This window comes from Scyliorhinus torazame, chromosome 25 (genome assembly GCF_047496885.1).
Source record: "Scyliorhinus torazame isolate Kashiwa2021f chromosome 25, sScyTor2.1, whole genome shotgun sequence".
NCBI lineage: Eukaryota > Metazoa > Chordata > Chondrichthyes > Carcharhiniformes > Scyliorhinidae > Scyliorhinus > Scyliorhinus torazame.
Genome location: NC_092731.1, coordinates 30,155,903 through 30,170,729, shown reverse-complemented (window position 1 = coordinate 30,170,729; position 14,827 = coordinate 30,155,903). Strand labels below are relative to the sequence as shown.

At 48.0% G+C, this 14,827-nt stretch overlaps 1 protein-coding gene across 10 annotated transcripts in view; it reads right to left on the bottom strand.

Moving 5' to 3' along the window:
• LOC140402452 (ryanodine receptor 1-like) overlaps window positions 1–14,827 on the bottom strand; it is a 497,733-nt gene that overhangs the window by 384,881 nt on the left and 98,025 nt on the right. For all 10 annotated transcript variants that reach the window (XM_072490240.1, XM_072490241.1, XM_072490242.1 and 7 more), the window contains 3 exons: window positions 12,324–12,402; window positions 10,082–10,194; window positions 1,545–1,644 (listed from right to left, as the gene is read on the bottom strand). In XM_072490240.1, the coding sequence (XP_072346341.1) occupies window positions 1,545–1,644; window positions 10,082–10,194; window positions 12,324–12,402 (292 nt within the window). The remainder of the gene's footprint in view (window positions 1–1,544; window positions 1,645–10,081; window positions 10,195–12,323; window positions 12,403–14,827) is intronic.

Sequence of the window (14,827 nt, the reverse complement as noted above, 5' to 3'; positions counted from 1 at the left end):
TGCTAAATTGCCCTTAGGTTAGGAGGGGTTATTGGTTTACGGGGATAGCGTGGAGGTGAGGGCTTAGGTCGGGTGCGCTTTCCAAGAGCCGGTCCAGACCCGATGGGACGAATGGCCTCCTTCTGCACTGTAAATTCTATGATTCTATGATACTTTCAGTGAATTTTCAGGAATCAAGCTCAAATTCTTTCAACTTTTCTAAAACATACCTCAAAATAGACACTTGCTTTGAGTTTACATCACATTTATTCAGCGTAAAATCCATTTATCATTAGTGAATTGGATGAACTGTTTAGACCCCTTTATCCAGCATCAATCTGAGGACTGTTTGTTATCGAGCAAATGTTATAAATGTTCCTCTTATTTATGAAATGAAAAATGAAAATCGCTTATTGTCATGAGTAGGCTTCAAATGAAGTTACTGTGAAAAGCCCCTAGTCGCCACATTCCGGCGCCTGTTCGGGGAGGCTGGTACGGGAATTGAACTGTGCTGCTGGCCTGCCTTGGTCTGCTTTAAAAGCCAGCGATTTAGCCCAGTACAGGTGTTTGGGAATGTGATTAAACAAAGCGTTCATATGCTTTTGAGTAAGCACGGTCATGATTCCTATTATAACCTCAATGTGGGTGGATTTAAACTACATAATTACAGCACTGGCAATTAATTCAGCAGCTGCTCAATCCCTAGATTAGCCAACATTTTCAGTAAATCTCCGTGTTCCTCACTGACAGTGAAGAATTCGCTCCAAGTAACACTGGCAAGTTATTACAACTAGCTCCACTCGACCATCTAGCTGTCTTGCGATATTTGCTTCAAAAACATTATGGGCTGGATTCTCTGCCGCCAACCATTGGCAACTGGGTTCCCCGTTCCGGCATAGAATCGAGCCTTGGCTAAAATCAGGATTGGCGCCTCATTCTGATGCTCTGGTCATTAGCACCTATTTGCATCTGAGTAACGGGCTAGAAACCGGATTCTCCATCGCCCCATGATGGGCCAAGCCTCTCAGCCGGTATTCACGTGGGTGTGGATTGCTGCAGGCATTTCCAAGCGTGGTCCTGACGCGGTCGACTCCACGGTGGGTCAAGGGGGTAAGCGTGTAACGTAGGTGCCCCCCCCCCAAAGTCCATTGGAGGGTTCCCCTCTCCCCCCACAATGCAAATCCTGCAGCCCCCAGTCCCCCCATCAGACCCACAACAGAGCCCTGTGCCTGGAAGCTGACGAGCATACCAGGTGGGGAGAACGGAGAATCCTGCCCTACATAACCCAAGAGTTTCCAGACTAATGATTAGGTCATTAAAGTCACAAACAAATCGCGAGCCGGTTTGAAAAACAGTTCACATTGACACAGCATCCAAGATAAAATATCTTCCTAACTGCAAATGTTCATCAAAATGCCCTCGAGTTCTATTGCAACCAATTAAACTTTGCTGGCTTAGTAACCAAGCAGTTCCAATTAGGGTCCATTGAATTGAAACATTAATCTCATGGAGTGCAAAGTTAACTTAGTGCAGTAACTGGTCACATGGTACATTTCATTACTGACCTTCAGCTAGCTCACAGCCTGAGCAGATTGGGTTCATATTCCAAAGTGTCTGCATGAAGGAGGCATCCACTTGTAAATCTCCGCTGGCATAAGACAAATGCTGAGAGAAAAGAAGAATGGATACTTAGAGGAATCAGCAGCAGCAAGTTTTCGATGGTTCGCACCATGCTAGGAATACATAATGAATTTTCTGTGCTCCATGGTCCAATTTACTTTCACAATGTTATAAATGTTGTAGCTGGCTTTATCACAAAGACAATTGCTTCACAATCGACTGAACACCGTGGGAACTTTAACACAAAAAGAGCAAGTTTTAATCTAGCTAACATTAACAGAGTTTAATTTTCTGATGGATTTCTATGGCAAGCAAATCAAAAAACCCCCACAAGTAACTCAAGCAGTGGTGCTAATTAAACTATTTTGGAGGTTTGTTAAGAACAACTGGAGGGGCCCAATCATCTCCTCAAACCCAGATGAGATCATGGCAGACCTGTATCTTCATCCATCTGGCTTGGTTCCATACACTTTTACACCCATGGCTAATAAAAATATACAGATGTTCGATTTAAAATGATTTATTAATCTAGCATCTATAATGATGGCAAGTTCCACACTCTATGGTCCTCTGCATGAAAAACATCCTCTGCATGAAAAAGTCTCTCCTAACTTCTCTCCTAAATGGTCCAACTCTGGTAAAGATATGTCCCTTTGTCCTAGTCTCCCACATCAGTTGAGGGGAAAGGTTTCTCTGTATCAATTACTTTCAAAACACTAAAAGCATCAAACAAATTACCCTTCAATCTTCTTATACCTGGTCTAACTTACTTGTCAAAGAGCGAGTAATCAGGAAGGCAAATGCGACAAGTATAAATGTAGGGAGTTCTTGCTACAACTATACAGGACATTGATGAGACAACACCGATGGCTGGATTTTTATTTCCTGGTCCCAATCTCACCATTACGATGTAATGTGGGATGGGAGCCCGAAAACGTGGCGGTGGAACCTCAATGCAGATTTGGGATTAAGAGGCCGCCTCTGGGAGCTCCGCCCAATTAAGGATGGCAGATAAGCTGTGTAGACAGGAGAGTTGACCAGGGCCGATGAAGACAGGAGAATAGGAAGGTGTCTCAAGCTGGAGGCACCTTTGAAGAATGAAATAACTTCAAAAACAAAAAGGGTGGCCCCAGATGCCAGGCCATCATTGTGGCGCCGCAGCTGCGGTCCTTTGGCGATCGCGGCTGCAGGGGAGCGGAATTAGGAGGCCTTTCTGCGCAAACCCCACCACCGCTGCTGGCTTTCCCCCTCCATTCATCAGCTTCCATGGCATCCCACCCGCCATCTGGAAAATTCCAGACGGTGTCTCCCGTGTGCCGTCAACAGGCCCCCTCCAGCAGGTGGATAACTATCACTCAACCCCACACCCAGGCAGCCTCCATGGAAATACACCGGAGGTGGGACATTCCGGCCAACGGCATGACAATTCCCAGCACAACAGCCTCAGGTCCTGTCTTCTCAGCTCAATGAAACTTCAGCCACTGGGGTAGTGTGTGCAGCTTTGGCTACCTTACTTAAGCAGTGATATACTTACTTTAATCAGGAGGCTCAAGGAACTTTAGTCAGGAGACTCCAGGATAGAATAAGCAGGGTTGGGCCTATACTCATTGGAATTTATAAGGAAGAAAGGTGATGTTACGGAAACGTATACCATTGAGGAGACTTGACTAGGTCGATGCCAAGTGGATGTTTCCCCTCATACGGAAATCTAGAACCGGGGGCACTGTTTCAGAATAAGTGATCTCCCATTTAAGACAAAATAAGGAGGAATTCCTTTGAATATTTTCTCAAGAATATTTTGAATTCTCTACCCTAGAGACCTGGAGGCTGAGAGCGGGATTCTCAGGCCCCCTCCAGCAGGTGGGCAACTATCACTCAACCCCACACCAAAGCAGCCTCCATGGAAATACACCATGAGGAAGAATCCAGCCCCGAGTCATTGAATGTATTAGGACTCTTGAACTATGGGGAAGTGACATGAAGAGTTACAGTGAGAAGCAGACAGGAAGGTAGATCTGAGGACCAGGTCAAAGCAACCATGATCTTACGAATGATGGAGAAGGCTCGAGTTATGATTCTAGGATAATCTCCCCTCACACATTAACCCCTGGAGCCTTGGCAGCATTCATGGAATCCCTGCAGTGCAGGAGGCCATTCGGTCCATCGCATCTGCACCGAGCCTCTGAAAGAGCACCCCACCCAGGTCCACTGTCCCATCCACTCCGCCATATCCCCTTATCCCTTAACGTAACCTGCACATCCCTGGACACTAAGGGACAATTTAGCATGGCCAATCCATTCTGGTGAATCGGCCCTGCATTTTCTTCCAAGGCCAATGATCCTTTCTAATGTTGGTGCCCAGAACAGTACAGAATACCCCAAACATGGTCTGATCGGGACTTAGGACAACTTCCTCCCCTTTATATTCCACCCTTCGATTTCCAAAGGCTAATATTCCATGAGCCTTTTGATTACTTTTTTGTCCCTAATGGGTGCACTATATGGATGTTACAATAAATGTATTCACATGGGCAGCACGGTGGCGCAGTAGGTTAGCCCTGCTGCCTCACTGCGCCAAGGTCCCAGGTTCGATCCTGGCTCTGGGTCACTGTCCGTGTGGAGTTTGCACATTCTCCCCGTGTTTGCGTGGGTTTCACCCCCACAACCCAAATGATGTGCAGGGTAGGTGGGTTGGCCTCGATAAATTGCCCCTTAATTGGAAAAAATGAATTGGGTACTCTAAATTTATAAAAGAAAAAAATTATTCACGATAAAAAATTATATTAAAAGAAATAAACTTTTGTATCACTGCCGCAAACAATGCTGGAAGTTTACACACCTTTTTCCAGTTTATTTCCTCTAAACATTTCATACACAAATGTTCATACACGCTTCCGGGTGCGGTGATGACCAGCTAAGCCGCACGTTTCGGCAGCTCCCATTGGAATGGACTTTTGGGCTCTTGATAAGATCCCCAACGGCAATTTTAAACGGCCAAAATCACTGCGGTGAAATAGAAGGGAATCCCCCCGGAAGTTGATGGGCAAAGGAGAGGATAGCGGCCGGATTGCAGTGGATCCTTCGGAGCAGCGGCAAGGAGGGGAAGCTCGAAGCAAGATGGCGTCGGAGGGTGGCAGTTCGATATGGGGCCCGGAGCAACAAGAGTTCCTGCGGCGCTGTGTGGAAGAGCTGACGAAGGATGTGTTGGCCCCGATGCGACAGGCGAGTGAAGGGCTAAAGGAGGCGCAGAGGAACCAGGAGCTGGAGCTTCGGGTCGTGAAGGCAAAGGCTGCTGAAAATGAAGATGAAATTCAGGGCCTGGTGGTGAAGACAGAGACGCACGAGGCGCAGCACAAGAGGTGTGTGGAGAGGTTGGAAGCCCTGGAGAATAATTCGAGGAGGAAGAATCTAAGAGTCTTAGGTCTTCCCGAGGGTGCAGAGGGGGCGGACGTCGGGGCATATGTGAGCACGATGCTTCACTCGCTAATGGGATCAGAGGCCCCGACGGGCCCTTTGGAGGTGGAGGGAGCTTATCGAGTTATGGCGCGAAGACCAAGGGCAGGAGAAATACCTCGAGTCATAGTGGTGAGGTTTCACCGCTATAATGACAGAGAGATGGTCCTAAGATGGGCGAAGAAAACTCGGAGCTGCAGGTGGGAGAACGCGGTAATCCGCGTATACCAGGATTGGAGTGGGGAGGTGACGAGAAGGAGGGCAAGTTTCAATCGGGCTAAGGCGGTGCTTCACAAAAAGGAGAAATTTGGAATGCTGCAACCGGCGAGACTGTGGGTCACATATCAAGGGAAGCACCACTACTTTGAGACGGCAGAAGAGGCGTGGACATTCATAGTGGACGAGAGGCTGGAATAGTCTGGCGAGAGAAAGAGCTTCTGGGATAAAGTGGTGGGGTGACTATGTGGGACGAGGAAAGGGGGGGGGGATGATTTTTCAATTGTTAACTCTTTAATCCTGTAAATTTTCTCTCTTCCCCTCGTTTGGAGGGGGGGGGGGGGGGGGTATGAGGAACTGTGGGCGCCGGTGGGTAGGAAAGCGGGGCTGAGTGGGAAACGCGGGCTTCGTTCCCGCGCTATGGTAATTAAGGCGGGAACAGGGACGCAGGAAGGTGGGGGCCTCGCACAGTGAGAGGCCGAGGGCAAACGGGGAAGCCGAGGTCAGCCAGAGTTCGCTGACTTCTGGGAGCAACATGGGGGATGTAATTACGCGAGAGGGGGATCTAGCGGGGGGGGGGTTAACTGGGTTGCTGCTGCTAAGGGGAAGGGGGAGCTGTTATGGGGCGGGGTGGTCGAGGCAGGAGGGCACCGTCGGTGGGATATACGGGTACGTGGGAACCGGGTGAGGAGCTGGGGTAAAAAAGGGGATGGCTAGTCGACAGGGGGGGGGGGTAAAGAGCTCCCAACCCGGTTGATCACGTGGAAAGTGAGAAGGCTGAATGGGCCAATTAAAAGGGCGCGGGTACTCGCACACCTAAAGACTACGTAAAGGATGGGAGGGACAGGTGTTTCATTCGGGTTTGGATGCGAAGAATAGGGGGGTGGCTATTTTAGTGGGGAAACGGGTACTGTTTGAGGCAAAGACCATAGTGGCGGATAGTGGGGGTAGATACGTGGTGGTGAGTGGCAGACTGCAAGGGGAGGCGGTGGTTCTGGTGAACGTATACGCCCCGAACTGGGATGCTGCAAACTTCATGAGGCGTATGTTGGGGCGTATCCCAGACCTGGAGGCGGGAAAGTTGGTAATGGGGGGAGATTTCAATACAGTGCTTGATCCAGGGCTGGACCGGTCGAGGTCCAGGACCGGGAGGAGGCCGGCAGCGGCCAAGGTGCTTAAGGACTTCATGGAGCAGATGGGAGGAGTAGATCCTTGGAGATTTATCAGACCTAGGAGTAAGGAGTTCTCATTCTTCTCCCATGTTCACAAGGTATATTCACGGATAGACTTTTTTGTCCTGGGAAGGGCACTGATTCCGAAGGTGACAGGGACGGAGTACACGGCCATAGCCATCTCGGACCACGCTCCACACTGGGTAGATCTGGAGGTAGGAGAGGAAAAGGAACAGCACCCACTCTGGAGAATGGATATGGGCCGGTTGGCATTGGGGGGATATGTCCAAGGGTGAGGGGGTGTATCAAAAGGTACTTGGAGCTTAATGACAATGGAGAGGTTCAGGTGGGAGTGGTCTGGGAGGCGTTGAAGGCGGTGGTCAGAGGGGAACTGATATCCATAAGGGCACATAAAGGGAAGCAAGAGAGTAAAGAAAGGGAGCGATTGCTGAGAGAACTTCTGAGGGTGGGCAGGCAATATGCAGAGGCACCGGAGGAGGGACTGTACAGGGAAAGACAAAGGTTACATATGGAATTTGACCTGCTGACCACGGGTAAGGCAGAGGCACAGTGGAGGAGGGCACAGGGAGTGCAGTATGAGTATGGAGAGAAGGCGAGTCGGCTACTGGCCCAACAATTGAGGAAGAGGGGAGCGCGAGGGAGATAGGTGGGGTGAGGGATGAGGAGGGAGAGATGGAACGGGGAGCGGAGAGAGTGAATGGGGTGTTTAAGAGGGGTTCTATGAGAGGTTGTATAAGGCTCAGCCCCCGGAAGGGAAGGAGGGAATGATACATTTCCTGGATCAGCTGGAATTCCCGAAGGTGGAGGAACAGGAGAGGGCGGGACTGGGAGCACAGATGGATGTGGAGGAGGTGGTAAAGGGGATTGGGAGCATGCAGGCAGGGAAGGCCCCGGGACTGGATGGGTTCCCGGTGGAATTTTATAGGAAGTATATAGACCTACTGGCCCCGCTCTTGACGAGAACCTTTAATGAGGCCAGGGAAAGGGGGAAGTTGCCCCCGACTATGTCGGAGGCGACAATATCGTTACTTTTGAAGAAGGATAAAGACCCGCTGCAGTGTGGGTCCTACAGGCCCATTTCCCTTTTGAATGTAGATGCTAAGCTCCTGGCCAAGGTAATGGCGACGAGGATAGAGGACTGTGTCCCGGGGGTGGTCCATGAGGATCAAACTGGGTTTGGTAAGGGGAGACAGCTGAACACGAACATACGGAGGCTGCTAGGGGTGATGATGATGCCCCCACCAGAGGGGGAGGCGGAGATAGTGGTGGCGATGGATGCAGAGAAAGCATTTGACAGGGTGGAGTGGGACTACCTGTGGGAAGTGTTGAGGAGATTTGGTTTTGGTGAAGGGTTCATTGGATGGATACAGCTGCGATATAGGGCCCCATTGACAAGTGTGATCACGAACAGGCAGAGGTCTGACTACTTCCGTCTTTATAGAGGGACGAGGCAGGGGTGTCCCCTGTCTCCGTTACTGTTTGCATTGGTAATTGAGCCCCTGGCCATAGCACTGAGGGGCTCCAGGAAGTGGAGGGGAGTACTCAGGGGAGGAGAAGAACACCGGGTATCATTGTATGCAGATGATTTACTGTTGTATGTTGCGGACCCGGTGGAGGGGATGCCTGAGATAATACAGACGCTCGGGGAGTTTGGGGAATTTTCGGGGTACAAATTGAACATGGGGAAGAGTGAGTTGTTTGTGGTACATCCGGGGGAGCAGAGCAGGGGAATAGAAGATTTGCCGCTGAGGAGGGTAACAAGGGATTTCCGGTACTTGGGGATCCAGATAGCCAGGAGTTGGGGAACCTTACATAGGCTTAATTTAACACGATTGGTGGAACAGATGGAGGAGGATTTTAAGAGATGGGACATGGTGCCCCTGTCACTGGTGGGGAGGGTGCAGGCGGTCAAAATGGTAGTCCTCCCGAGATTCCTTTTTGTGTATCAGTGCCTCCCGGTGATGGTCACAAAGGCTTTTTTCAAGAAGATCGAGAAAAGCGTCATGAGTTTTGTGTGGGCTGGTAAGACCCCGAGAGGGAGGAGGGGGTTCTTGCAGCGTAGCAGGGACGGGGGGACTGGCACTACCGAGCTTAAGTGAGTACTATTGGGCCGCCAATATTTCAATGGTGTGTAAGTGGATGGGAGAAGGGGATGGAGCGGCGTGGAAGAGATTGGAAATGGCGTCCTGCAAAGGAACCAGCCTACAAGCACTGGTTCTCCCCGAAGAAATACACCACAAGTCCAGTGGTGGTGGCAACACTGAAAATTTGGGGGCAGTGGAGACGGCATAGGGGAATGACGGGAGCCTCGGTGCGGTCCCCGATAAGAAATAATCATAGGTTTGACCCGGGGAGAATAGATGGGGTAATTTGGAGCTTGGCAGAGAGCTGGGATTGTGCAAATGAGGGATCTGTTCCTGGATGGGACGTTTGCGAGTCTGGGAGCGTTGACGGAAAAATATGGGTTGCCCCAAGGGAATGAATTTCGATACATGCAACTGAAGGCTTTTGCGAGGTAACAGGTGAGGGAATTCCCGCAGCTCCCGACGCAGGAGATTCAGGATAGAGTGATCTCAGGGACATGTGTGGGGGATGGTAGGGTGTCAGATATATACAGGGCAATGAGAGATGAGGGGGAGAACATGGTGGATGAGCTGAAGGGAAAATGGGAGGAAGAGCTGGGGGAAGAGATTGAAGAGGGGCTGTGGGCAGATGCCCTACGTAGGGTAAACTCTTCACCCTCGTGCGCCAGGCTTAGCCTGATACAATTTAAGGTTTTGCACAGGGCACATATGACCGGAGCAAGGCTCAGTAAATTTTGTGGTAGAGGATAGGCGTGGGAGATGCTCGGGAAGCCCAGCAAACCACACCCACATGTTTTGGTCATGCCTGGCACTGCAGGGGTTCTGGGTGGGGGTGGCGAAGGTGCTTTCAAAAGGTGGTGGGGGTCCGGGTCGAGCCAGGCTGGGGGCTGGCTATAATCGGGGTTGCAGAAGAGCGCGGAGTGCAGGGGGCGAGAGAGGCTGATGTCTTGGCCTTTGCGTCCCTAGTAGCCCGGCGAAGGATACTGCTTATGTGGAAGGAAGCCAAGCCTCAGGGCGTGGAGACCTGGATAAACGACATGGCAGGGTTTATAAAACTGGAACGGATAAAGTTTGCACTAAGGGGTTGGGCTCAGGGGTTCACCAGGCGGTGGCAACCGTTCATTAACTACCTCGCAGAACGATAAAGGAAATGGGAAGGTAACAGCAGCAACCCGGGGGGGAGGGGGTCCTCAGGGGTGTTTTTGTAAAGATATTGGTACTTGGTTATGTATATTGAATTGCTGATTTTATTATTTGGGAGAGCTATTATCTTTGTTATGGCAGTTGCCATTTAGTTTATATATTATTTATTTATTTGTTAAAATACGGTCACGGTTATTTATATTGTTTTGCTGTTGTAAAAAGGGGAAAAACCTTTGTACTGTTTTGTTTGGCCGAAAAAGTTGAATAAAATATATTTTTAAAAAACAAATGATCATACACCACAACGTTCAGCACCATGACAGCTATCTCTACGTTAAATATGACATGGTTATACCCCAGTATCTAAACAGTATATAAGTCGCATAAACCTACCAGATATCTTTCAGAAGACACACTAACAAGGATGAGGTCGTCACCGACACGTACTTTCTCACCCTCAGACCTCTGTTTGGAGGCTGGATGAATGGTCCACCAGCAAGCTTCTCCTGCACACATCACATCAGTAACAAGCCTCAGGGTGGGAAACCTCTAGCATTTTTACAACTCAATTGAATGTTTCAAAAACATTTATAGATGAACGTGTTTAATTCCCACTGATTTTTTTTTTTAAAAGAAAAGGCTATGAAGAAAAACACACCCACCATTCGCATTTAAATTGTCTCCCAGGAATAGGCCGGAATTCTCCGGCCGTTCACTGGAATTCCGTCAGCAGCGCACCCCCGTCCGCGGGTTTCCCGGCGGTGTGGGGGGGGGCCTTCAACGAGAAATCCCATTGACAGCGGCGGGAGCAGAGAATGGCTTGCCACCTCCCGCTGCCGAGAACCACGCGGCTGGGAGGCAAGGGAATCCAGACCATTAAGATTGAAGTAACTTGATATTCACTTTATTCATAACTTCTTTACATTGTGTAAACATAATCACACACACACACACTGTGCAGCCACTGGCAAACCAAAGGTGCTTACTATGATTTCTAGCCATTTCCCATGACAAGGACTGTAACTCAGCACAGTGGGCTAAACAGCTGGCTTGTAATGCAGAACAAGGCCAGCAGCGCGGGTTCTATTCCCGTACTGGCCTCCCTGAACAGGCGTCGGAATGTGGTGACAAGGGGCTTTTCACAGTAAGTTCATTGGAACCTACTTGTGAAAATAAGCGATTATTGCTAACTCTCTCGATATGTAATTAATAGTATTGTGATCAGGCTGTCCAAGTAGCCAATCACATTAAAGAATTCTCACAGACATCCAGCCAGAAAATGAAAAGCACTAATAATTACATCACTTAAAAAAGAATTCAGAGAGCAAAACAAAGATTGGGAATTTTAAAAATTAGTTTACAGGATGTGGGCACCGCTGGTTAGGCCAGCATTTATTGCCCATCCCTAGTTGTCCTTCAGAAGGTGGAGTTAGCTGCCTTCTTGAACTGCGGCAGTGCCTTAGGTGTAGGCCCATCCACAGTGCATGTGGAGTTAAGGTTATCATGAACAAACTTTAAGGCAATGGATATTGAAATTGAATGTAGACAATGCAGTTCAAAGCTTTTAGGCTTATAAGCATGCACAGCGGCTTGAGTCATGTGAGAGTCCCTTTAAGAAAAGTGTGTTTTATCAAATGGCTTCAGTGATGTCATTGTGTGGGTGGAGCTGGAATGTGATTCTGCTTTTTACTTTCGTTTTGAGCTGGAAGCTCTTTTTGGCTCTGTGTTTTAGTTTTGCTTTCAGTTGGAGAGCTGCATTCAAACCAAGCAGATGTATACTGGTCTCTCTTTCTGTATGTTAAACAAGGTGTTTAGATCATTTAATAATTTAAAAGTGATAAATGTTCTCTGTAGAGAATTCAAACCTACTGTTTTTGTTAAGAAGTGTTTTGGCTTTGGATGTTGTTAGGAAAGTTACAACGGGTTACCTATAGAGTAGTGTATCTTTTTGGGGGGTTATCAGTGTTGGTAGTTGGTAAGATGTGTACTGTGGGTTTATAAAATATCAACTGGATTGATAGAATAAACATTGTTTTGTTTTAAAAATACTTTAGATCTCTGTTGCATCACACCTGTAATGTGGGCCCTTGTGCTCCCCATAACCAAAATCTATTAAAAGGTTGTGGATCAGGTGAACTCCCATGATATACTTTGGTGTTCTCCAAACCCTGGCCCATAACACCTGAAAAAGCTTTTCTACACAAGGGCATGCAGCCGTCGTGACAAATCGATTGCATGCTTTTCAGGTGTGAAACTGTCACAAATAATCTGTAAATTGTGTTCTTGAGTGAGTTGCTTAATAAGTCATATTACCAGAATTGCTCTTTGAAACAATAAAATGTATTGCCCTTTCACAACAAAGTAATTGGCCTGATTCAGCCTTTTATCCTTTTCCCCCTCATCTTTTTGTAAATAAATACCTCTGACAGTAATCATTTTTGTCACCGTACCGTCAGTTAAAAAAACTACAGGATTCCTTAAAACAGAACGTAAACAGCTGTTTACGGCATCTCTCGGGTTCCCATGATCTGCTGCCAAAGTTATGATGGAAGACATGAACCAGCCTTCCCACGGAAATTCTACCCCTTAGTACATATAACAGACGTCGCCAACCAATTAACACATTCAGACATACCTGAAGCATCTTCTTGAAGCCCAACATCAAAGGATAATTTGTCTGTCAAAGACCTCGAGGTGGTCAAGCAACATAAATACTGGAAACAAAATGAAGAGAAGGATTATGGCCCAATCGTCGTGGAAATACTGAACATTCAAGTCTGGAACTACATCCACTCTTAGCATCAGATTTCTAATTATAACCCTATTAACAGAACTTTAGCTATACAAAAATGATGAAACATTTTAAAAGCTACATTGACAGTAACAGAGGCAAGATAAGAGGTGGAATTTTACGGCACTTTGTGGCTAGCCGCTCAAATGTCCATTGACTTTGGCTCACAGGAGGGGCTGTAATATTCCACTTAAGGTGCAGGACAATTGGTGAATAGGAAACTGGATTACATGCTCCAGTTTGGAGCAAACAAAAGCAGCAGGAGCAAGCCAAGGGTTATCCTTTGTGGCTTGTGACTCCCAATGTGCAGAACACACACGCATTGGCAGCATGCATATAATGTACGCTATGTCACCATTAAAAAAAATGTGATTGAGCAGTCCAATGGGTCTTCTGCTGCCTGGCTGCTCCAAAGTATTCTGAGGAGCACCTAAAATGGGAGAGAGGGAAGGAAGGAAGGATGCAACTATCACATCCCATTTCTGGTCAGGTTTTCTACAATCAACTTCTTTTTTGGTTAGTTGAGGTGGCTCAAATGCAGCCAAGGACAGCAGACTGCTACAGAACAAAACCATTGTGACATGGGGCATTAACAGAGTTGGCATGTGGTGTCAGCAAGTAATATTCATGTATCCAATGGTACCCACGCCATGGGAAAAGCGACAATACTTCACTAAACTACAAGCTCGCTCTATCACCTGGCTTCAGTGGCAGCTCCATATGTAACCATGGATGGCAACTTGGAAGTGTTGCAAATAACCCCTGCTTGGGCCTGGAATGAGTCAGATGCACACAGGTTCATAGCCACAGTTAGCTTCAGGACACTGGCAATTGTGTCCTGCCCTGTTCGGCGGCAGAGGAAAATATTTGCAAGGATCTTCTTAGTGAAAGAGAGACATCTGACCTATTATTCCTCACTGAGGTGGGAGAATTGCTACCTGAGTAACTATTGCCTTTCCGGAGAGCCCTTGTGTCACCTGTGTTCATTCTCCCTGGCATGCTGCATTCCAAGGGGGATGCAAACTACTGCACCCATATTGGGGAGTGGTTTCTGCAGAATCCTTGAAGTCAAGAACTTCTCGAACACATGCCATGCTCCCTGCAAACTCCAATAACTTTAAACTACTCTAGAAACCATGAAACATGTCTACAAACGCAGCCAGAGCCAACAGAAATCCAACAACAATTAACCTGAAAGTGGCCACTGATTTCTTTAAATAAAACTGGTGGGGGGCCACGCTATTGCTGAACGTATCCCAGGTGTTTGTATTTAAGTGATAGCCTTAGCTGAAGTGTTGAGCTCCAAAAATAGCAGTGCTGGCATCAATCAGGATTGTATCTGATTGACATCTTCTTCTGCCAGCAGACACACCCTAGACATGAACCAAGGGCCCCACTTTGGTGGCAAAATAAAACCCATAGCTGGAATTTTGCTGGCAACGTGTCGCTCCCAACATTGTTGCTGGAACAGAGCACCACTTCCATTTTCTCTCTTGCCTTTTCCCACACAATTAGAATTAAAATTCGAAGTGTCAACAGAATGCAAAGCACAAGCAATTTAGCAACGGAGAATGCTTTCATTGCTGAAACCCACCATCAGCTGACAATGCTCTATCTGCGGGTGACCTATTAAAGAATCTTCAGGGAGGCTGTGCAGCCAGGACTCTCCACTGCTCGAGTCTGCCAAACGTTTTGATGAGATGTTTGACTGCCGTAGCAGACCAGACCCACAGTTCAGCGCTGCCTCCCTGCATGTTCTCCTCCAACGAAAGGCAGGAAGGGCTCTTTCCTGAAGACGGCATAAGACGACCCTCTCACAAGACCAACGCAGCCTGGACTGATGTGGCGAGCAACAAGAGATCAGCTGGCGAACCTAGGTCCAGTGCAGGAAATGGGTCAGTGACCCGTTTGGATTCCTCAAGGATACATGCCAGTGTCATATCCTCAACAGGAGTCTCTCATTTGATCATCAATAATGTAGGTCTGTGAGAGGCCAGCTATGTTAGAAGAGTCAATGAGAGATCAGCCTTAGTGTCATATGGCAAATTAGGCCAAAGCTTCTGGAATTTTGCACACAAAAGACATGTGAATGACAGGCCAGTATGTGCGATGGGGATGCATGCTCCTGTGACCCACTCTGACTTTCCAATACTGGACTCTGGACCTGCCCTCGTATGGAGTACAACTTCTCTTTCTGACTGCCCCCTCCGCCAAGCAGCACAGTCAATGTGATCTTCAGGACCCCACCATCAACAGCTCTGACCCCCACCCTTTAGGTCCTTCATCCAGCTTTCAATTCCTGCTTGAACTGTTCCTATCCACCTTACAGGACTTTACTGAAAAAGGTT